At 35.5% G+C, this 24,893-nt stretch overlaps 4 protein-coding genes across 4 annotated transcripts; 2 read left to right on the top strand and 2 right to left on the bottom strand.

The window, feature by feature from the left end:
* The first annotated feature begins 324 nt into the window (after nt 1-324).
* On the top strand, nt 325-1,840 carry LOC121744235. Its single transcript, XM_042137717.1, has 2 exons — nt 325-690; nt 1,289-1,840. Exons 1-2 carry the CDS (start codon nt 350-352, stop codon nt 1,668-1,670), a joined length of 723 nt encoding a protein of 240 aa, XP_041993651.1. The 5' UTR covers nt 325-349; the 3' UTR covers nt 1,671-1,840.
* Nucleotides 1,841-6,644: 4,804 nt separating this feature from the next.
* Nucleotides 6,645-7,757, top strand: LOC121743317 (NDR1/HIN1-like protein 12). The gene is made up of 2 exons (XM_042136587.1): nt 6,645-6,928; nt 7,147-7,757. The coding sequence occupies exons 1-2, from the start codon at nt 6,713-6,715 to the stop codon at nt 7,561-7,563; spliced, it is 633 nt and encodes a 210-aa protein (XP_041992521.1). The 5' UTR covers nt 6,645-6,712; the 3' UTR covers nt 7,564-7,757.
* Nucleotides 7,758-9,582: 1,825 nt separating this feature from the next.
* Nucleotides 9,583-11,566, bottom strand: LOC121744615 (aluminum-activated malate transporter 8-like). The gene is made up of 6 exons (XM_042138211.1): nt 11,244-11,566; nt 10,943-11,083; nt 10,597-10,869; nt 10,384-10,460; nt 10,161-10,304; nt 9,583-9,984 (listed from the first exon to the last, which is right to left on the bottom strand). The coding sequence occupies exons 1-6, from the start codon at nt 11,524-11,526 to the stop codon at nt 9,643-9,645; spliced, it is 1,260 nt and encodes a 419-aa protein (XP_041994145.1). The 5' UTR covers nt 11,527-11,566; the 3' UTR covers nt 9,583-9,642.
* Nucleotides 11,567-13,534: 1,968 nt separating this feature from the next.
* On the bottom strand, nt 13,535-19,138 carry LOC121744523 (transcription factor LHW-like). Its single transcript, XM_042138086.1, has 10 exons — nt 18,306-19,138; nt 17,245-17,433; nt 17,056-17,137; nt 16,897-16,938; nt 16,730-16,789; nt 14,995-16,641; nt 14,808-14,909; nt 14,562-14,702; nt 14,345-14,470; nt 13,535-14,259 (listed from the first exon to the last, which is right to left on the bottom strand). Exons 1-10 carry the CDS (start codon nt 18,398-18,400, stop codon nt 14,080-14,082), a joined length of 2,664 nt encoding a protein of 887 aa, XP_041994020.1. The 5' UTR covers nt 18,401-19,138; the 3' UTR covers nt 13,535-14,079.
* Nucleotides 19,139-24,893: the final 5,755 nt, after the last annotated feature.

Genomic DNA, 24,893 nt, shown 5'->3' with positions numbered 1-24,893 from the left:
ACGATAAGAAATATCAATCTTTAAATCCGTAAAATACGTGTATTTAATTTGATTTAAGATTCAAATTTATGGATATACATTGCAACCTATTTTTGTGGGGACTTGTGTGATTCCAAGTATATATCTACCCGAATCTAGAATCTAGAATCCAGAATCTAAGAGAATCTAGAATCTTCTACTCTTGAACAGATAAAACACAAGAGATATGTATTGCGATACAGAATCTATCATGTCTCAAACAATCTTCATATATATCTATGCATACATATATAATCAGGATCTCTCTCCAAAGTTTCGATACATCACAATTCACGTGTGCATAGATTTCCTCTTCCTCGAGTCATCGGACATGTTCACACGTGCGTTGAACGTGTTCAAACCCTCCGCCGCCACTCCGCCTCCGGACCTCGAAAACCCTCTCCTGCCGGCGACAAACGCCGCCGCCAGGTTTCCCAACCGCCGATGTGATTGGCTCGTGCCGCTCCTAATCTTCCTCGTAATATTAGTTACAGCCTTTTATTGCTTCGCGAAGGATGTCAATGAAGCCTACAACAACGCCTACAACAACCCTGAATTCAGACTAGACCCCGTGGTTGTCTCCTCGTTCAACGTGGCCAAGGCCTTCCACAAGGCGACCGCGTGGGAGGCCACGCTGTCGCTTGAGGGGAATTTCAAGAAGCTGGACCTCAGGTACGGATAAACCAAAATTAGAATGCGAAATATCACCCCTTTCTAGGACGATAAAAAATTTTATTTATTAGTTTCGTGTCTTGAATGAATGATAAAAGAATAATGTAGAGAGACAAATGGAAGTAAAGTATTAGATTTTAGGATAAAGTTTGGTCAGATTCTAGTTTATTCCGCACATAAATTTGAAGTTCAAAATTTTTTCAATTGTTTGATAATTCGATTCTGAATTGATACATATATAAGAATTTTGGTGTTGTTAATAAATAGTAATGTAAATATGTATTAATGTGATGATATGAATGACTAAATAAAGTAGTTTTGAGGTTATTAAACTCAAAATAATAGCACAAATTCGGTTAAATAGGAAAATTGAGAAATTTTGAAAATTCATAATGATAAACAACTTCATGACTCTAAAGGCATTTAAACTAAATTGTATTGTACATGTATTTCATTACATTCATTACCCTTTCACAAAGTGTTCCAAGTACATAAGTATAAAAAGAGAGATTTATTTTTTATGTTTACACTGATTCCACTTGATTTCCTCTACGATTATTGTTTGATTGCTTGATGCTGGATTTCCTCATTCCAACAGGTACGAGGTCCCGCGTCTCTGGATATACTCTGGGGACGAGGGGTCAGTGTCCATGACGTCCCCTTCCCTGAAGTATAGCCGAGATGGCAAGAAGTTGATCCTCCGTGGCGTGTTTGGTATGGAGGAGGACGTCGAGAACCGGGTGGTGAATCTTGATATGGTGATGGAATCCAACACGTTGCGAATTGTCAAGATGCACTCGTCCAAGGTTGAGATCAAGTCCTTTTTGATGATCATTTGTGAGGATTTGAAGATTGAGTTTGACCCTTTGACTAAGAGATATGGAACGTTGACCGAAAGTGGTAAGAGTTGTCGTGTTCAAGTTTGCCCTATTGAACCACACCCATTGTATGACGGAGTTGATAAATGTAATTCTTCATAGTTTAGAATATACTAGTAATAATTTGGGAAATTACTTAACCATGACTGTACTGATTTAAAACATCGTTAGCTTAGAAAATATCACAAATTTTGATAGGGTTAGTTGATGTAGTGAATTCTGGAGTTTAATGTGTAATTAATGAGTTACTCCAGGCCAAGCAACACTATTTTTTTTAAAATAAATGGATTGACTATATAAATTGTGCTTTTAATTAGTTTTGTGGGTAAATAGTAGAATACGTATTACTATAAATACTTAATAATTAGTGTTCCTAGCTGGATCCTTCACTGTATACATGGAAAATAATTTGTGCTTTTTATTTTTCTTTTACCCTGTTATTTTCTAAATAAATAGTGGACCAAGAAAGTTCATGTTAAAATATATTGTGTTGAAATGATTACATATGCGAATTTTCACTTGGTTTAAAAATCAAGCCTATGCTAAAATTGCATTGATTTTAATTGAGAAAGGCGATGTTTGCCTTCAAAGCCAAGCAAATTTTGATTTTCTTACCCAAATGTACAACCACCACTCCTACCGCCGCCACCAATAATCCCAAAGCTCCACCACTATTTCGTCACCAAATATAACAACCTCATTTATGGTTAAATAATTTTATTGGTGTGCTCCCACCCTTCTCGTTTCTCATTTCTCATTTTTTTCACTTGCATCTCATTCCCAATTCAACAAACGAATTATTTATAATCTACTATTACAATATAATATTATTTCATTTGCCTAAAATATGATGTTGTTTTGGACAGTTTGCTTGGCACCAGGTAGAGCCGCATAAATAAGTCATCAAATTAAGCCAGAGCCAAAAATTTATTATAGTTGATAATGAAATAAAAATAAATCAATAATTTAAATGCAAAACAAAATAAATTAATTGTTCGATAATCTACGTGCAAAATTTAAATTTGATGAAAGTAAGAATTTACATGTAAATTAGTACTACTCTTTTTATATAATGTAAATTATGTACTCCAATAATCTATCTAAGAAATATCCAACCCACCATTATACCACCCCATAAGAGTCTGGTCAATTAATTAGTCGATTCATACTCCATCCTTTTCTCAGTACAATTGATGTATTTCCTTTTAGACACTGGAATTTTGGAAATAATATTTATCGTGCACCATATATATAGTACTTACTAATTCTAAACAAAATGCTAAATGTTGATACACCTTTTATTACATTATTTGCTTCATACCATACTTACTAATTCTAGACAAGATATAGCTTTCATTTACTAAGTTAGGAGGTAACAAAGTGATATGATGGATAAAATATTGAGTAGCTTTTATTATTGATATATGTTAATAAGAATAAAGATAGGTAGTCATAATGTGACTAACCATAATAATATAAATTTTAACAAAAAAATATGAATAAATAATAATCTTAATTAATGTTCAAATCTATTGCTATTTTAATAAGGTGTCACGCACGTCCCATTACACATTTGGCAAATATTTCAAGTGATTTCATTAGCTATTGTACATTTAAATTTGAGTTTGAACGATTATATTTTAATAAGAGCTAGGTATATGTAACATTTGATAAAATTCTAAAGGCAAATTAACGTTTAAATCACGTCCGATTAGAAATTTAGGAAGTGATTAAATTGTAGAAAGGTGTCACGCTCACGCCCGATTAAAAATTTGGTATATATGGCAAGTGATTCTATATTCCAAATGGTAGGTTACATTAACATATTAAACTGTCATTTTCGTTAGAGTTCGCAATCAGAGATGGAGGCATGGAGCCTACAATTTTTTTTGAATCTTTGAAGCCATTGAAATTCAATGAAAACGAGATAAAGTTTCACCATAAAATATTAGGAGTATGAATTGGTATATTCCATAACTCTACTATTTTTTTCGATGGGGTACAATTGCCGAACCATGCAAATAGCAAACAGAGTACTAACCCAATTATGATGAGAAACGATACTAAAAAAATTTACATATAAACAAACGCCAAAAAATCACATATAAGCAAATGCAAATGCACTGTCTAAAACGTTACATAAAAAGCAGAAGGAACACAAAAAATACACTTCCCAGTTGGAGTGAGCAAAAAATGGATCAAATCGAATTTAAAATTTTGGTTTAATTTCTTTGGTTTTCGATTAGGTCGGTTTTATTTTTATAAAACACAGATTTCCAGTTAGATTTTAACACAGGAAAAAATCGTAATCTAGATTTATTTAATTGAATAATTTACCTACAAGGTAAAAGCCTAAAATAATTTAACAAGTGATAAACTATATAGCCGTATATTACTTAATTGCTAAATATTACTATTATACAATTTCGAATTTTTTTATTTTGATTTATCTTTTTGAATTTTCATGTTTGGTTTTGTTCCAATTTGATTTGGATAAGTTTAACTTTTTAGATAAAATGGTTTTTTTGATTTAGTTTGTTTTTAAAATAAAAAAATCGAACCAAAAACAGGATATTAATCACTCTTAGTATCATCAGTCCACTATAAATAAGTACACAAACACATGCACACACAATCACTCATCTCTCCACATTTCCACCCACACCAAAACCCTAATTCCCTCCACCATGTTCAACTTCGCCCCTGCCCCCGCGCTCCTCCCGCCGGCCTACCAGGGCCGCAAGGAGTCCGCCGTCTGGTCGCCGGAGATCGGCGTGGCGCTTGGGCAGGACCTGGTTGCGGGGACGCCCATGGTTAACATGATAGTACGGAGCAGGATTAGGGGAAGGTGGGGACGTTTGTCTCCGGCGGGTACCATTTATATGTGAATTGTCCCGCGTCTATGAACTCCGGTGCCCGGAGAAGTGGGATCAGCGGCGGAGAGGCGGCGGTTACGTATCAGTTTTTTTTGGATTGTTGTGTTGATGTGCGAGGGTTTATGGACTCATTTCTACCTTATTTTAATTTAATCTTTCTTTTTTTCGATGGCGTTTTTCATCCCATTTTTCATTTCTCGTCCCTTCCATCGCATGCTTTCTAACTGCCTAAAAATGTGATGTCATTTTGGTTTATATCAATAGTGCAACGTAAGTAAGTCATTACACTATGTTAACACTGAAATCTTGATTAGTTGTGTAAAAATAAATAGGTCTGGTTGCAAATAAGAATAAATTAATAAAATAGTGCTCTGTACTAATTTGCATGCAAATTTATAAGAAGCAACAAAACACACCCATTTGTTACTTCGGCATAAAATGTGCTGGTGTTTTGATTGACATTCGAAAGCGCAATATAAATAAGTTACATTTGGGTTATCACTAAAATCTTGATTAGTTGTTGAAGCATAATAAGAAATAGTCTGGTTTGCAAAATAAAAATAAATTAATAATTTAATAACTTACAGACGGATTTTCAAGCTACTATAAAATCAAAATTTTTAAAAAGTATGAAGTTTCAAACAAATGATCCTTTTGCCTTAAGTACTATTTATGCTCTAGAAAATATTCAGTCCACCATTATGACATACCCATAAGAACTCGGTCAATTCATTGTTTGATTCATAACTTACTTACTAATTGTAGATAAAATGTAGTAGTACTTATAGCTTTTATTCATTAAGTTAGGTAACGAATTGATATGATCATAGATAAAATACAGAAATAGCTTTTATTACCAGCCTATCAATAAGAAATTAAGAATATACTGTGTAGTCTGACCGATCGTAAAAGCTAGTAGTAGTAATTTTAAAAAAAAATCATAATAAATTAAGGATCTTATTATTCAATATTCAAATCTATTTCTTTCTACTTATTCTAGAAAAAAAATGGTTTCCAGATGAAGTAAATGGTTTACTAAATTAACCATTTACTATTGAATTTTATTTGAATCAAAATTATACTTATAAAATACATTATGGATTAATAGCATCATTGAACAACATTGGCGGACATGCTCAAGAGTGAATCTACCAATATTTTTCTGATTCTGATGTGAAAATTATGAAAATATATCTTTATATGCCTTTATTGATTGATGCCTAAAAAATAAAAATAATAGTCATTATCAAAAAATTTTCTATGTCGCCAGTTCAATGGTAAAGAATTTAGTAGAAAGTGCCTCGGTTTCATAATTTGCCACGTCCGAGTACATATTTGGTGTATATTGAAAGTGATTCCATATACCGAATGGCAGGTAACATTAATATATTAATATTTTTATTAGTAGTTCATAACTAGAACTGGGCCCTACAAAAATTCTTGAATCTTGAAGCCTTTGAATTCAAGCATATGCCATGAAAAAGAGATAAAGTTTCACTATGAAATACATGAATTAGTATATTCCATATCCCACTTCATACTACTAATCCTAAATGCATTTAATTATGTATTCATCCAAAACCACAACTCTCGAGCCATGCAAATGGCTAACATAGTACATAAGCAATTCACAACAAAAATAACAATAATATTTATATATAAACAAATGATAATTGTAAAAAATTATGAAGTTTTATCAGATTTTGATCTATATTGCAATTTAAAATATTAGCCAAAAAAGCTATAATTTTTTCGTTTGCTATGATCCCATGGGAAAAAAGATTGCCAGGTCGTTTAGGTGTAACATATTGTTGAGATTTATCAATGAAAACTGAGTTATTTTCTTTATGAACAAACGCCATGTTTTAACTCACGATAATGATGCCCACGTGCGTTTCTTCAACTATTATATTTGATACAATTGCTCCAAGAGATCATTACAAATATATTCAGATTTCATAATTATTCCAACCGAGTTCTAATGTTTTAGAATAAAACATAATTTGATCAAATACCATACCTTTTGCAATAAGCACATAGTCTAAAAACACTTCAAAAAAACATCAAACCAATAGTAAATGAGTACATAAGCAAAAGCGCAACACACTACGAACCATTATCAACTAACCTCAACTACCTCTAATAGTAATTTGTAACCACAACTTCACTATAAATAACACATCTCATGCACACACAAATCTCTCATTTCCCCACATTCAATCAAACACAAAAACCTCCAAACCAACTTCCACCACCACCGCCACCGCAATGACGGCCAAGGACTGCGGCCACGAAGACGACGAGCGCAAGAAGCTCCACCGCCGCCTCCTCACCGCCTCCCTTGCCTTCCTCCTCCTCATCCTCTTCCTCATCCTCCTCATCTGGCTCATCCTCCAGCCCTCCAAACCCGCCTTCCTCCTCCAAGACGCCACCGTCTTCGCCTTCAACCTCTCCGCCGCCAACACCCTCACCACCACCATACAGGCATCGACCGATCTAACATATACATAAATTATTTACTATAAAATTTATATTTTTTTATTTCTTACTAATTGTCCCTCTTAAAACTCTTAAATTTTCTTCACATATACACAAATTATTTACTTCTATAAAATTTATTTGTTTTAATTTCACACTAATTTAAAACTCTTAAATTTTTTGCCCCTCTAAGTATAAATTCCTGGTTCCGTCCCTACGTGCAGGTCACCCTCGCGGCCCGCAACTCCAACCAGCGGATCGGGATCTACTACGACCGCGTCGACGTCTACGCGGCCTACCACGGCCAGCAGATCACGCTCCCCACGCTCCTCCCGCCGACCTACCAGGGCCACAAGGACTCCGCCGTGTGGTCGCCGTTTCTGTACGGCGACGCCGTGCCGGTGGCGCCGGAGCTCGGCGTGGCGCTCGGCCAGGACCAGATCGCCGGCACGCTCATGGTGAACATCAGAGTTCGAGGCAGGATTAGGTGGAAGGTGGGGACGTTTGTCTCCGGCGGGTACCATTTGTATGTGAATTGTCTCGCCTTTATAAACTCCGGCGGGCGGAGTGTCGGGATCGGCGGCGGCGGAGAGGTGGCGGTTAAGTATCAGTTGGTTATGGATTGCCATGTTGATGTGTGAGAGTAATTGTATCTTAATATAGTAATTTCATCTTCTTCTTCTTTTTTTTTACTTTAATTAATTTTATTCCAAGTTGTTTGAATTATATAGTAGAGATTAGTCCGAATTAATTAACTCACATAAGAGAGATGGACAATTGTCCTTGTAAGAAATTAAGGGAGATTAAATGTTTGAATATCCTTCATTTTTTATTATACTATATTGTTGGAAATCAAGATCGGAGTAAGATCAAACGTTTCAAGAACACGAGGATATAACGTGGTTCGGCATAAGCCTACTTCCACGGACAAAATGAGAAATAATTCATTGATGATCAATGGATACAACGAAGAAGAACACTCTCATATCGAATACAAACGGGAACTATGAACACTCATATTCTCTCCCTCAATCTCGCTCGAAACACGACCCGGTTTCGAGAGCACATAGCACAGATTGCAATTGTATTCTCTCCGATATGAAGTTTCTCTCTCTCCTCTTGCTAAGCTCGCTACACACACTACTTATATATAGAAGATGTTGATCAATGTAACTGATCAACTGTCAGTCGCATTCCCATGCAGCTGCTACCTCCATGCTCCATGCACCCGAGCTCATTGTTGTTCCGAGTAACCGCTTCTTGATAACTATCAATCGGTTGTAACCGCCGTCAACCGCTAACAGCTACTTTGATCACTCTTGAATTCTTGGAGTGTTTTAATAGCTCAAAAATATCCTAACATATATCCGCACATGTTATGGATCTGAATATAGGATTGCCAAAAAAATGAAAAATTAGAATCAAATATGTGTAACTGAACACAGTACCAAATCACCAAACAATCGTGCCAATTAAAGTGTAAATGAACATATTTACATTCAAGTTTATTTAACTATGTGTGTAGAAGCGATTTAATTACTAAATCAAGTCGAACTTAATTTAATGAGTTAATTAACCTTTCAACCGACTAATTAGTAGTATAAGTTTTATTTTTCACGTGTAGTGTCGATTGTTGTCAGATTATTTATCGAATGTTGATGCCCAAAAAATTATCTATCTTGTCAATCAAGTAGATATGATGCATTTTTCAATCACTTTTGATGATTAAATCTTCGAATAGAAGTATACTATATATTGGTACGTAAAATAAAGTTAAACGTGGATAGTGTAAAGCCAAAGGAAAACAACATTCAACGACTGATTGACAATTTTTATGGTTGTTGACATATCAAGAAAAGATAGCAATATTGAATATTGGATCCAAAATTCCCTATTTCAATTTGTCCAAGAATTTTGTTGGGGAGATTGTGACATTCCAAATATGAAAATATTATTAGAATGTGTGCAAATTGATGGAATGAGACGCATGTGCACATTGTGTTAAACTTTGTTACTTGATTCATGATTTTGATTTCGAGCATATTTTTAGGATCACGTTCATTGCACGAAGATCATTATTTCAAGATTTATTTGTATATTTAAAAAAAAAAACATTGGAAATCGGAACTGTGAAGACTGAAGAGTATTGGTCATTATATGGTTAATTAAATAAAAAAAGATATAATTAGTCGTGATATTCATGAAATTATTGAAAAAATCAATTCAATTTAGCAAACATTTTCGTTTGCTTCAATAGAGCAGTGACTCGAACTTTATCAATAATTCATTGAAGAAATGCTTTCCGATTACAATGTTCGTCTCGGGCTAGTTATATTTATAAAAATTAATCTATTTATATTTATAGATATTACTCTCACAATATGTTATTCGCAATGTATGTTTATTGTTTCCTCACTGTCTCCACTTGCAATATTATTGTTTTCTACATCAAATTATTTTCTAATCATAACTATTTTTACTAAAAAAAATTTGGCTGCAAAAATACTGAAAAAATAATACTACTGTTAATAAATAAATACTACTACTACTACCAAAAGTCTTGGACACTCGAATTCGAGTTTATTGAAATGCGATTTTAAAATTTCTTTTATTTATATAAAAGATGACCAAAATAAAAGTGTTGAACAAAATTAATTTTGTCAAAATGAAAATTTTGATCTAAAATTTGCTCATGAGCTTCGGCAGAAAATTCAATTTCCTTAATCAATCGCAACACTCAAACTCGGAATTTCCGCCGTTCTACTCTTGAATTTCGCCATGAAACTGAGCTCCTTCACCGCATCACCAATCTGTTCCACGCTGGAAATCGTGTCGATCATCGCCGCAGCAACAGGTATTATTTGCAGAACATCGCTTTGATCCCCCCAATCACCCGATCTTAGTAGAGATTTTAGATTTCTCGACGCGATTTTTAGGCTTTCTATGTGTGGATTAGCTGATGATGGCTCCGTCATTGTTTCTATTGCCCATGCCAGCTCTTTCAATGCTTTTGTAGATTCTGTAAATGCCTCTTTGATTGTGCATTCGATTTCTTTTGGTGCCTGTAGTTGTGGCAAAAGCAAAACAGTCAAGTATATTATTTGAGTTAATTTGACGATCTATTTATGAATGAATAATATACTTACTGATTTGTGCATGTGCAGTTGTGTGTTTATTGGTAACGGTAATTTATGAGGTGTAGCATAGTAGAATGTAAAAAGAAATGTTTGAGATATACTTGAAATTCGGAGTTTAAGTAGCCGTTGATTGGTTCAAGTCGGCAGGCACACTGCCTTGTTAAGTTTCCAATTCTGAGGTATTGTTTCCATGGGTGGCGAAACATGAACTGACCATGCACTGGCTCCCATCCGGCTAGATCGGCCTGCAAAGGGGACATCACTATCAAAAAATGGAAGATTCGCAGTTAAAATGCATGTAGTCTGAGAAGTTGTTTCACTCACCAAGGTTTCTTCCTTGAACTTTGAATCGACAAGGATACTGTCTAGGTTGATGATGGATGGCTTTGTTATCTCTATCCCTGCATCACACGACGTTTTGAAACACTGATACAGGTGTCCTGTGTTGATAGTAATAATAGAGTGATCCTGTCAGCAATCAGTCCAAGAATGGACTATGATGGTGTCTGTATTGAGTGATGTAATATGGTGGAATACCTTCCAAGAAATTTCCAAGCTGGCTTATGTTTTGAGCCACGTATTTGTGAAGATCTTCACCAGCCCACACAGGGCGGATGAGGATGCAGATGGCCAGGCTAGTTGATGCACCGATGAGTGTGGTAACGAGCCTTGCTTGAGCCAAGTTTAGGACATTATTCATTCTAAGACCAGATATGGAAACCAGGATAAATGACAAGATGAATATAAGCACCCCATAGTCATATTTGGCCTTCACATTGTGGAAGAATCTCACGAAAGTCATGGCTGCAGCTGCAAAGGTACATGTTATATTAGTAATGGGATCAGGAACTTAAGGGGTTGTATCTTTCTTAATGAATTTGACCTTGTATGAATACAAATAGTCCAATCAGATACGGTTCACTTCTCTTCCCAGTTAGGATGGCTAAGTGTTGAGCTCCAATAGCAAGAGCAGCAGCTGCTAAGGTTGCTAATCCTTGGTTCAAGCATTTTCCAATTGTTCCACCTAATACAACATATATGCATTAGCCGTTTAGGTTTTTTGTCCTGAGCCAAGTAGCATGTGACATTGACTAATATTTTGGTCTGTGTTAGTATATTTGCTACGCTTTTGATATGTTTAATACATATGGCTATGCTTTAGTTTAAGGAATATGCGAACATACCAACTGTGAATTCAAAGACAACCACCACGGTCATGACAGCCAAAATTGCAGATGCACCAAGGTTGTCGTACATAGGCTGGAGGTAGTACAACAATGATACTAATGTTACTGTAAGTCCGACCTTGAGGGAATGAATCAATCTTCTTGGATCTTCCTCTGCTACCTTTATTGCTCGCCTACCTACATCACGTAGTTTAGCTATGGGCTTAGATGGAATATCTCTAAACCATAACCATCCCCTTTTGAGAATGCTTGGATTCTCTTGTTTTTCTGGCCCCGTCATTGTTGGCTAATGGATAATACTATAACTGACTTTTCATGGAATGGAGGTACAAAGCTGGCTCTGCAATGAGAATGGTATGGAATGAATTACTTATATAGGAGCATAATGTATAAAGGAATATGACCATGTAGGAATTGGTTCACTTAGTGAAATGATGAGGCTGCTTTAGCTAGATGATCAAAGTGGTGTTTCATAATTTTTCCAAGGCATGTCTCTCATCGATGGGAGAGAAAGATGTGAAAAATAATTTTTACAAGTTTCCAATAAACAGCAGTTTGCTTCTGGTTTAGGCTCAATATGTTTGGCGCTTTACCAGGATTAGCAAATACAATTTCGGTTTATTTACATTGTGACGCGGTTGTGAGGTTTTCATACTTTTTTACCCTCTCATGTGGTGAGGTTGCCATACTCATCAGTCCTCCCCTTCCCCAGTGTCTCGAGATCAATACTAACTTCAGCATCTGAAGGTCTTTTCTGGCTTTACGCATCTAATTTTGCTGAAAACTACACACCAAAAGTAGCACATAGATGCTGATTTGTTTTGAAAATGTTCCTTATCTGCTCAATCCTAAGTATAATCAGGACTCTGCCTTATGAGCCCTTGAAATAGAATATCTGCAGCTCCAACAGCAACACATATATCTTAAAAGTTTATCATGCATGTTGTTTTCATTCATGCGTCATTCATTTCTCTTGCCCGATACATCTAGTGTGCATCCTCTCCTCCATCTTACGTCTGAGTTTGAAATCAGTCTGCACCGTTAGTTCCAGTTGTCATGCAGCAGCATCTAGCTCTTGTACTTGGAAAGATCATTTCAACTTTTCAAGAACCTGATTAGACCTTAAAGTTCAACATACTTTATGTTTCTTGCCCTTCTCTCACCTTTATTATTTTTATGTTTTTCGTCATCTAGGACTGAGAAGAGCTCTGGAAAGTTGAAACGCGAAGAAATAAGAGCAGAAACCATCTGTCTGACTGGTAAAGTAAGCAGAGCATTAAAGAAGAATTTTGTGTTATTAGTGATAAGATATATGTTGGTGAACCTGATTCCTGCTTGGTCTATATTTGCCTTGCTGAACTGCTATTAAACAGATAAAATTCTTGCATAATGTCAAGTGTTTGAAATGATAAAAGAGCAGCTCTCCCTCCTCATAATTTAAGGATGTAGTAATGCCCTATAAATCATAAATGTCTGTCACTTTCATGTATAATTAGACTGATCTTTAGGGTATTGATGCAGTCAATTTCAGCAGATATAGTGCTCCTCTCACCCAATAAAAACACTCTTATACTTTAAGATTGAAGCCAAAACTTCTCCATATTGTGTGTATTATTTTATTTGATACGACGTTATGAATACGTATTTATGACCCATCCCAAGTCAAAATAAGCTGAGAGTAGAGAAATAAATAAGTAGTGATATCATAATTGAGGTTAATGGGCTAGGAATTAGCACATTTAGGACGGACTAGAGTTTATGAAAAGGGAAATCGCCTATCTTTGTTCTGGATCTGTTTATTACTTTAATAGAAAAAAATTAGTATTCAATTTAGTGTTTGTTGCCACAACTCTTTTAAACAAAGTACAATAAATTTGTGTTGTTGTTAGACATTTGATTAGTCCAAGGTTTCATTATGAGTGATTTTTATATCTTTGGATTCTTCATAGATTTGAGCTCTTGATTCTGGATCTGTTTATTTAGTAGCAGAGAAATTAGAAATCAATTTTTAGTAATTTTTCTGTTTTTATTAATAAAAGTAATGCAAAATCGAAACCTATCAGCTTATAACCCCTTAGCGATTATTATCAATGCATTTAAATATCTGAACTTTTTCAATTTGTTTTCCTTTTTTGCCGGGAGGTGATGTTGAAACCTCATGTTAGAGAAACGGTGGTTCTTCTGGCTGCCATCAAAGATCATGTTCAAAATAAATTTCAATTGTGTAAAAAAATAAATGGTAAAGTACAAAATAAAAATTATGTATGACGGGCTAAAATTAGAACGCATTGGTGGAAATCGAATTCATAATCTACTACGAAACTCGCCAAGGACGCTTGCCATGTCCGGCAGAGAATAACACCACCATGCGGCATGCAGCAGTTTACAACTGGCTAGGAGAAAACAAAGACATGCTAATTTGTAAGCACATGAATCCACAATTCTGACATAAACTAGAAAAAAAAAAAAAAGTAAAGAAGCACAGTTCCAGAATCCACACCTTGTCCCTAATCAACACATCTCTCATGCTTAATTCCAATATACACTAATCAACAACCGAAAGCTCTAATCCAGTTTGCTCTTTTCCCCCTCTCATCCATCCAATTAACTTAAAGCCAAGCCTCATGAAGTCTAGTAATCACCATTTTTGTATACACTACAGTGCTACGAGTAGTTCTTGTTTCTTTGGAGCATCATTTTACCTACAGGTCTAGTCTTGGAAGAGAAAGCTAGCTCTGCTGCTGAGGTTTTTGTTTCTTTGGGAACATGTTAGTCATGGCGAAGCTTTTGGGTTGTCTGCTCGCTCTTAACACGTTCGGACCAGGTGTGGCCGTCACTGCAAGCTACGGGATCTAGCAGTCAAGGAAACTGGGGCTGCGTGGTGGAACTGCTGTGGTATTAGGGTGTTGTCGTTGCTGATGCCATTCGGTTGAGGTGTGCTGCCTTTCGAGCTTTGCTCCAAGAGACTGACTAATGAGATGAAGATTTCCATCCTCGTCACATCCCTATTCGCCTGTTAGAAAAGAGAAGTTGACAGGATATTAAGGCGACTTCAAGAAAAACAGAATGGGCTTATATTCTTGGCTTGAAATACGAACCTCTACAGAAAATCGTGCCCAAATCTTGTCATTCCGTGTCTCCATGACTCCCTTTAGGATGGTTAGGCCGAGTCCTCTGATGATGTCTGCTATTTCTAGAAACAGACCGCGTTCCTCACAGAGCATCTATTCGTGAGAAATGGAACAAATATATGAGTTTGTGATGTGTATAACTGCAAGCTTAGAGCCATGGAACGAACAAGGACGGCTGTGTTACCTCAACTAGCATTTGTCGAGGCTGATTGAGATCCTCAACTATGATCGGACAGACCATAGATTGTGAACCTACTTCATACGCCCACGTAGCTCCTCCTTCAAAGTTGTCTTTCAAAAGCAAACCTCCATCCTTGCTAATAATCTGAGAGGTGAAAAAGACGAACAATGTAAATATTTTGCATTCTCAATCCATGGAGGAAAGAACTAGGTTTGGTCAACTTGAAAAGTTTGAAATAGCAGTTTGGACCTTAGACTCTCCAGTTTGCTTTAGCTTGTCCGCGTGTTTCGTGACACTTTGCAAAAAAAGCATGTGTTTGATGGTGCGTTCGAGTAAAGCATCAATGCTACACTGTTAGCAAAACAAAAGTGTTAATGCCACAAACACATCACAAAATCATTAAGATTTACACTCTCTGCTGTATAGTGTTTATTACCTTTGCCCCATTTGGCACGATTTCTCTAAGTTCCTTGACGCGATCTTGTATCATTTGGCGATCTTTTGGCCTAGGCCGCGGATTCTCTCCAGGTTTAAGACGCTTCCGGTTTGTTTTGCCCGTTTCATCCGGCTTCTTGGAATGTCCGGTGGACACACTGTTACTTGCCTTTGGTTTTTGATCCTTCTCCATCCATGAGCTTATCTGTGACCCGTAAATGGAACTTCCTTGGGAATAAGATCTTGATTCTTCCTTGGAGTTGGAGGACCCAATTCTCAACGAGCAAGAACTCACTGCTCCTGCCTTTGCCAGATATTTAGGGACACCAAACAACTCTCCCTTCAATTGGTCAGAGATCCCAAATCGGCCATAAGGAAGTGAACCATTCGGCGTGGAGGCACTGCTCATATTCGTTAAAGTCGTTCTGCAGGAAACATTATCGTCCATGCTCTGCTTACTGCAAGGTCGAGCCTTAGAAACCACGGCCTCCAAGAGATGGTCGGAGGGGAAAATCCCACTCTCTGAGTTTCCTTGGCTGGCAGAATATGCTTCTGAAGAAGCAAGGCTCTTCTTAGGTGGCAGATTACTTTTATTATCCCAATTTATTGCTGATGCATCACTCAAACTACTATTCCAACGACTACTAAACAGTTTATTCTTGAAATCGGCCCCCAAAACATCGAACAAGTCATCCCCCCCTGATTCAGTTTGGACGCATACATCATCATAACTGGAGTTATTCACATAAGGAATCTGACCTCCAGAAATAAGCTCAGCCATATTTAGATGCTCAGAAAACTGAGGCAGAGGCATATCATGGCCTTGATTTGGATGCCGCACCATCTCTCTCTTGCAATCATTCAATTCACCCTGTCCGAACCCATTGTCCATGTGATGAAGTTTGCTGTCGGAGCTATAAGCAAGCGAAGAATTAGATGTGAAACAGTTAACTGAAATAGAGTTGGAAGGCTCCACTTTATGAAGCTTCTCATTCTTATGCAGACTGGCACCGGCTGATACTGGTTTACTGTTGCTCATGGCGCCATTCACTCCTACTGATGAGTGAATGACTGAACCATCAGAACAGTAAATTGAGCCCGAATTCGCAACTAGTGGCTGCAGGACGTTGTTGGGGACACTAAAATGGTCCTGCTTGCTGGTAGTGGACACCACCTTCTGCTCAGCGCTTCTTATTGTGCCGTAGTTAAAAGTAGGCAAGCTGCTCAAAGGTAAACCTGGAGCAGACCTCGGCGCGTGCAGAGGGGTATTTAGGTTCTTCCACATCTCGGGATTCAAAGGGATAACCTCAGCTTTTGCAACACCATTTGTGACTTGGTGGTTGTGGTGCCTAATCCCATCGTGGTTTGAGTTTGAGGTTTCATGCGCGGTACAACTTGACTTGAGCCCGTATTGGATTTTTCCAGCCAAGGAGAACTGGTTCGGGTTCCCTGGGTAGTTGAAAGAGTCAAACGAGCATCCATCCGATTCGAGAGACAATCCACCAGAAGTGAAATTCCCCACTGGAACCCCAATTCTTGGAGTGTCTTCTTTTGCTTCATAATTTGGTGATAGTAGTGCACCAGATACATATCCTAGCTGAAGTATCAATGATTTTACATCATTGATAAACCCCAAATTCTCCATTATCTGATGAAAACAGGCATTGATTTAGATCATATGATCCCTAATCGAAAACCATTGGAGCAATACGGAAATATGCAGCCGAACAACTTACAGCCATGGACGAACCAAACTGCACAACACCATGGGGAAGAACCGGAACAACTGCAATCGTCTGATCAAGAAGAGAAACAGGTATCAAGAACCCGACTTTGGTTATAAATTGGAAAAAGAAATCAAGACACAGCAAAACATACTAATCTTTTTAACTAATTTTTTTACCTGCATACCAGCTGAAAACTGTTGGCACACCTCTTTCACAACCTGCAAAAGGAGGTTCAAATATTCACTATTTATTAACCTAAAATCTGCCAGAGCTTCAACAAGTGCTCGCCTTCTCCAATCAAATCAAGAAGGTGAGCACCATATCCCATATCATACCTCCGGTGGATGAGAGTCTCCGCAGTAATTCTCAGATAGGATCCACTGATGGCTTCCCGTAAACGCAACCCTTCCAACTAACCTGAGGTGAAAACGGGACAATGTTTAACTAAGGTTTAAAAGAAAGCTTCATTTACACCATCAAGCACTAAATCAAGACTTTTACTAAGTTTTTTGCAATGGCATTACCCTTCTCCTACGATATTAACATGGCTGTCCATCATCATCTTGTTCACAAGCAAATGCACCCTGTCCCCTGCGTCGGCAGAGATCCAAGAGGCGTTGTAGTCATCAAGAGCAGCAGCGTCTGCATTCTCTTTTCCTGGCTGCCCAGAGCACGTTGCAGCCTCGTAGTAGCATTCTTCCCAAATCAAAAGCCTGCAAGAGCAAAGGTAAGTTTACTATCATCATTCTAACATTTTTACCACCAAAATATGTGAAATTGCGGCATATGAGGAAGAGTACACATAGATGCAGACAAGGGCAACATCAGAATCCAAGAAACTGGCTGTTGTTATAACATGAGAGAAGCTATCATTAACAAAAAAAAATCTCTTTAATTTTTTATTGCAGTGAGATTCTACAAGACAATAGAACTAACCAACCAGAAAACTCCAAAATAACAGAAAATGAAAGTTATTGCACATCAGATCACACAGCAAGAAGAGAGAGAGAGAGAGAGAGAGAGGTGGAGAGGGTGAGAGAGAGAGAAAGAGACATCCATATCTGCTAAATCTGCTAAATGTCAAATCAAATCTTGATTACCAATTAACTAGCCAACTTTTACCAGACACGAAACAAATAATTGTTGATCAAACAAAACACAATCTTTTCAATTTAGTCAAGGGAGATGAAATCTTGTGGGAAAAAGGAGTTTGATGTACTCAGTTACTAGCATTTGGCTCATTCTTATTCAGGGAGAAAATGAAAGATCCATTATGTGAAAAAAATAAAGAACACTTTTTTTCTTTTCTTTTCTTTTTTTTTTCTCAATCCATTATCAGTAATCCTCACAAAACTCCAAGAGGAAGAGAATCACTACACGCAACAGAACAAAAGCACAAATCAAGAATTCACTGAAAAATACATCAAAATTCCTCCATTTGGAATTTTTTCACAAGAAAAATATAAAGAAACAACCGAAAAAAAATGATTCACCAACTGTTGGAAAAAATAAATATTTATCTTGATTATTAATCAAAAGGGGGGAAAAGTGGTAGAAAAAGATGTGATTTTTAACAAAAACTTACTTGGGGTTTTGGCAGCCAATCTTCCAGAAAACAGCATAAGACCACTGATTAACTCCACAAAGAGTCTTCAAACCCTCTTTCAGCAAATACCCCATCGCAGCTGCTTTTAATTCCTTTCAATGGAGCAGTGCAAAAAGGTGCAGAAATTCTTCTTTTTTCTTGTTTTTGCCTCTGTATGTGTATGTGTGTGTGTTTGGATGGAGATTCAATTAATGAATGTTGAGCTGTGTGTGAGGACAGAAGGTGATTGTGATAATTCCTCACAGAAGGGGTGAAGAAAAAGGGATTCTTGATTTTTCAATCTCTCTACTTTAGCCTAACTTCCTCTGCAAGAGCCACGCCCAGCTTGTTTAGTTCTCAAACCACCACTCCTTTTCCTCTCTGGATCCAAGCTTTCAGCTATCACTCGCTCGCAGGCCATTCTAGAGAGAGAGGGAGGAGAGAGAGTAGAAGAATAAGAAGTATGAAGAGAGAGAGATAGAGGAAAAAGACTGTTCTTTTTCCCACTTCTAGACAAACAGAGAGAAACACTACACTATCCCACAAGCTTTAAGCTCACAGTTAACGGCAACGAAAACATTCTCCATTGCAAAATGCAGCTGAAAATGTTGATTTCTTGGTTGGAATTTGGGATTTTAGGAAGTAAAGATGGTGTTTCGTGAAGGAAGGGGATGGATTTTTGTGTCACTCTGAAGTGTGTGTGTTGAGTGTGTGAAAATTGGGAGCTTGAGTATTTTTGGTTGTGTGATGGGGTCGAAGTGTGGAAGAATGATGGTTTTTATGTGATGCTTTTGCTCTCTCTCTCTTTTTCTATTTCTCTTTCCTTTTTGTCACAGCAGAGGAGGAGATGATGGGGGCAGTGTGCTAAAATGCGCCATTATGATTAACCAATGAGAGGTGGGTGATGGAAACAGACCTTGAGTTTGGAGGGAATTGCCATGGTTGCCACTGGCTCTGGGGATGGGGGTAGTTGGGGGGAGGTGGGTTTTGTTGTCTGATTTTTGTGTGTTTTTTTTTCAACTAAATTCAGGGGGGAGGCAGTCAGAATTTTGTATCTGTATTTTGGAACTGTTGTGAAGAATCTTTGGAATTTTTGTTCAGTCAAAAACTGTCTTCTCTTCAATATATTCGGTTATGTATTGTGTGTTTTGGATTGTTTAAATGTGTTTAAAAAATCATTTAACTAGAGCTTTTTTATATTCAGAAAACAAAATTTGAAGGATAGCTGTCGAACTTCAACACAATGAGATCGACGCCAGCTTAAAGGGTAAATATATCTTGTGTGTTTGATGTGTGCGAGATAATCAAATATATGAAACTTTTTAAGATTTGTTTAGAGAAAATGAAATAAAATGACATATAAAATTATGGATAAAGTCAAATAAATTGAACAAGAAAACGTGCACAAAATTTGAATCATGGCTCCACTCATATAAATGAAGCCAAGATGCTCTAAAGTCTAAACCCGAATGTCAATTTCTTGAATTGGACAATTTTTTTAATAAGAAAAAATACAGTTAAATCCAATAAATATAATGCTGAGACGATGAAATATTATTTAAAAATTTAGGAATGAAATATTAAGTAAAGCAATGGATTGTTTTTAAATTGGTTTCTAAAAATTCAACTAGTTTTGTGTTTACCTAATATATGTATCGTACTTTTAGTAGTTTCAATATAAGAAAATGTTTCAGCACCAGAAAGTATTGGCAAATTGAGTCGCTATTTTTTTTAAAACTTAAATTTAGGTAATACTACTAGATATTAGTATTAGGAGTATATTTTATTTGGAATGAAATTTACCCAGCTTTACTAAATCATGGGGAAAAAGACCTTTTCGATAACTTGATTACATAGAATAATTAAACCATAAATCGTAGTACGGTAATTCCAATTCTGCCCCTTAGATTTAGATGTGAGGTCAGATTCAGAAGTAGAATTCAGGGATTCAGAAGTTGTACCCTCGAAAAAAAGCCTTATTGCCCAATAGTGGAAGTTGCTGTCCCACCCTGAAATACCCTATATACCCTCCTCTCTCTCTCTCTCTAAAAATAAAAAACACGAGTCTCTCTCCACCGCAGGATCTGTGTCGGGTCAGGACCACGGGCCCACTGGGCCCATGACGCTATTCTTTTGTCACTTCGTTTACTTTTTATTTTTTTTATTTGGAAAATAATTATCTTTATTTTACTTTTTTATTTTAATTATCAGGTTGGTAAACTAATTTTTAGAAAATTAAATAAATATGGGGAAGTCAATAGTCTTATGTTTTATTAATTTTGATTCACACTTACTCTATTATTTTTGGTGATGGATTATTTTTTATTTTATGATTAGGTGTGTGTAAATTGACTTGCATGGTTGTAAATAGTTATAGTTGAACAAATCGTGCATTGGTACAGTTCATGTGTACATTTCGTTGAGGGGATATGTATTTTAATTTAGTGAATTTATTGGAGGGTTTATATTAAAATTATTGTGTTTGAATTAGTTTAATCGTGAGTAAGTGAATTTATTAGAGGGTTTATATTAAAGTTATTGTGTTTGGATTAGTTTAATCGTGAGTAAGTAAATCATACTTACGTCCTAACGACTGATTTGTTTTATTTAAAAGGACGATTGAGCTTTTGAGAAAATGAATTAATGACTTTAATATTTTGAAGTATAAATATTTTACTTTTGCAATTTTTCGTTGCGATGTGATTGTTGTTTTTAATGGGGTTTTCAGTTCATGATGGAATTATCAATTATGTATAAATGTAAGGCAATATAAATATCATATTTGATCAATAAAAAATATTCAAACTGCATAGACTATTTTTAAAATAAAATTGTTTAAATGTTACCGAGTCATAGTAAAAACCGTAGCCAATTCAAAGTAATAGAACCAATTCTGCTAGCAAATCAAAGAGGCATAAATAATTATAATATTGATAGAAACATGAAAATAAAATAACAAATCTGATTTGAGTGTTTTTTAAATTGATAAAATTAATGATACCAATGATAATTATAAAGTGTTAGAATCATGTGTAAAATAAAATGAAATAGATACTACTCTTAAATTTTTAATCATAGACTAGTTTTACATTTTCTAATATTAAATCGTTTGAAAAAATTGTGATGAAATCGAAAACTGAATTAAAATTAAAAGTATGCAAACTATGATGAAATTTTAAATATATTGATTAATTATACAAATAATTTTTTCACTGTATATATGTCGCTTTTTTATTTTATCATTATTAGGTTTCTCCATAATAATGATGGAGACTTCCAAGTGGCCCTTTTATGCCAAATGATTAGATGGGCCATGAATTTTAATTCTTCATTTTAATAATTTTTATGCAAATTTTCCTTCTTTTCTTTAAATGTTGAAGCACAAACAACTTCGTGCTCACTTAACTGATTCACAACATTATTTTTTGGATTTTAATGCTAAAAGGGATTCTATTTTTGTTGCATTTTTCACTAACAACCTTTTCCTAATCTTAATTAAGATGTAAGTGAAAAAGATGTAACCTTTAGGAATTTTGAGGACTTGCCCTTCTTTTTCTAGTATGTCATTGTCAACTATGAAAAATCATCATATTTTTACAGATAGTTAGTTTGTTTTTATCTACTTAAGTAGTGATATTATTTCATGATATTGATTTGTACAAGTGTAAAAAAAATCCATATATGTTATGACTATGTATATATGTGTGAGTGTGTGCTTACTATTGATAATGTCATGCTTACAACATGAATAAGCAATAAGCTAATTGCATGTGCTGACATGATTAATCGATTCTAGTAAAACTAGTTTTTCATCAACAAAAAATTGGGGACAACACTTAATTATTACTCACTTTCTTCTTTGTTTGGGCATATAATTAAATTCCACAATAGTGACAAATTTTACAATGTCCCCTATTTTCTTGGGAGGTACAAAGCATATTTGCTTTGAGCCCCTAAACACCTATTTTCATCCTACTAAGGGTGTCCACAATGGTGGCCCTTGAAGGCCACCAAATGTGGCCCGGCCACCATTCTTGACTCTCATGTGGCCCTCCGCAATGGTAAAGTAACAAAATTAACAAGGGCCATCAAATGTGGCCCTCTATAAAAAAAATTTAATTTGTTTTCTTTTTTTATTGTTATTTTTAATTTAACTATGTTAAATTTTAGTAGACTAATAATTTGGGAAATAAACATAATTTAATAAAGTTACGAATTAGAGTCAAATTTTCGTCGTACTATTGATAGGGAAAATTCGCCGTATCCCGAGTCTCCGTACCCCGGGGAATCACCATCTCCACCTTGCATTTTTTGTAGGGATTGGAAGTGTAATGAAGGGATTGGAAGTATAGAAAGAAGTGAAAAAATGGAAATGGAAGTTCATATTTATAAAAAAATTTCGAAATTAAAAAAAATAAAAAATTTCGGCGGCCCGCTGCAGTGGAGGGCCGCGGCTCACATGGCTCAGCCGCGTGAAGGCCGCGGCCGCGGCTCGCCCTCGGCTCTCGGCCCTGCGCCCCGCCTCTCGGCTCTCTGCAATAGGGGGCCGCGCACCGAGCCGCGGGCCGCGGCTCCCCCATTGTGGACACTCTAATATTTCCAACCTAAATTCCCGCACTTTACTTTTTTGAGTCTTTGATATTTAATGTGCAAAACAGTAGTCTCTCTTTTTATATCTGGTATAACATATACTTTGTTCGTTAAAATTAATAGTTTTTTTTTCTATTTTAAATCGCCCCAATTCAACACAACTAGCGTTACCACCCGTGCTATGCACGGGCCAAATGATTTTCAAAAAATAAGAAAATATATTTAAACGAAATTAAATCAATTAAAAAATATATAGAAAAAATGTAAAAATTCTTGCAAATCAAGAATAGAAAGTATTTAGATTTTGTATTCATAAGATTATAAAGATTTAAAAAACATACTTTTACTTCTACATCTATCAATTTATCAATTCACTGTAACGAAAGGACATGAGGAAAAAATAGAAATATAATAAGATATACAAACAAAAGATTGAGAAATACTAAATACCAAAGTAAATAAATAAAATTATTTGAAAAAAGTAAATAGTTCATTATAAATTCGATCAACAAAACAAATGAACCATTTCATATTTAGCATATGATTTATATGATTATAATTTCTAATATTTAGCATACGATTTATACAATTATTCATATCATTATAAACAATAACAAAAAAAATATGTACTTATCTCAAAATACTATAAATGAACCATTTCATACTTAGCATACGATTTATACAATCTTAATATCTAATATGAGTGTAGTAAGATATATGAATAAAGGAAAATGTACTACTAAATTAAAAAGAAACATGATCATCTCGAACTAATCTAAAAAAAGGATTTCCACATCTCTCACAATTTAATACGAAGTACATTTTTAATTTGTGAAAAAAAAATCATACAACACTTACTAATCTAAGACTTGAAATAAATAAATAGTTCATAAGTTTTGGGGACGAAAACATACATTTTCATATGTAGAAACAACACTTAGAATTAACACAAGAACAAAAAAATTCATAAGTTTGAAACACTTCTTTATACACTATATTAACAGTAAAATCATTACTGCTACCAATTTCATGTTTACAAACTAAAATCTAAAACTTCATATTCAATACTAATAAAAATATTATGTTAGCCCAACTAAATTATTATGAACTCGATCAAATTCATTACTATAGAGTAGGCTAAATGAAATGAAATGGAAAGCCCAACAATTGAAAACAAAATAATGAAAACCGGCCCAAACCTTTTCACCCAAATAGATTACGTTAGCATTAAAATCAAATTTAAATTAAGAAAACTTTAATAATTGTCTCTAAATAAAAGAAACAAAAGATTAATGATCATTAATCATATTAGTACAAACTTATTTTGAGTACAATCAAATAGATTAATTGTCTCTGTCCCGTGTATGCACGGCCAAAAACACAATCATACACTCATCTTTGTCGCCCTAACCCAAAGTCAAATAACATACTTACAGAATCCCAAAAGCCCTAATCCAAACTGCCTTAACAATCAGAGAACACCAAAATCTACTCCTCACGGGCAAAAATCAAATCAAGAACGCCGATGCCGACATCTAATTGCCTAGCACAATCGCCGATAGAGGATTCGAATCGGCAAAACCCATCGACAGCAACGATCCACCACAAATTCTATTGATCGGAAAAAATGGGACAGATCGGTGTTCAAAGAGACGGCGAAGAAGAAAGATAAGAATTGAAGAAGAAGGATTCACAGAAATCTAACAACGTACGAAGAAGAAGGATAATTCAAAGGCTTCTTTAATCAATCGAAGGATTTCAAACCAAGGTAAGACATAGATTCATATTTTGACTGATTTTAGTTGAGCAATCAATGAAAGTTTCAAAATTAAATTAATTATCCAAAAAAACAGATCGATTATGATTCAGAAAATGTGATGTATATAGACATCAGTAGCAATTCTCAAAATAAGCATGTACAGTATGTTATTAACAATTGTGATTTTTTTTTTGCAGAAATGCAAAATTGCTCGAATGTTTGGACCAAAAATTTGAAAT

This window comes from Salvia splendens, chromosome 8 (assembly GCF_004379255.2).
Source record: "Salvia splendens isolate huo1 chromosome 8, SspV2, whole genome shotgun sequence".
NCBI lineage: Eukaryota > Viridiplantae > Streptophyta > Magnoliopsida > Lamiales > Lamiaceae > Salvia > Salvia splendens.
This window is presented reverse-complemented; position numbering and strand designations above follow the sequence as displayed.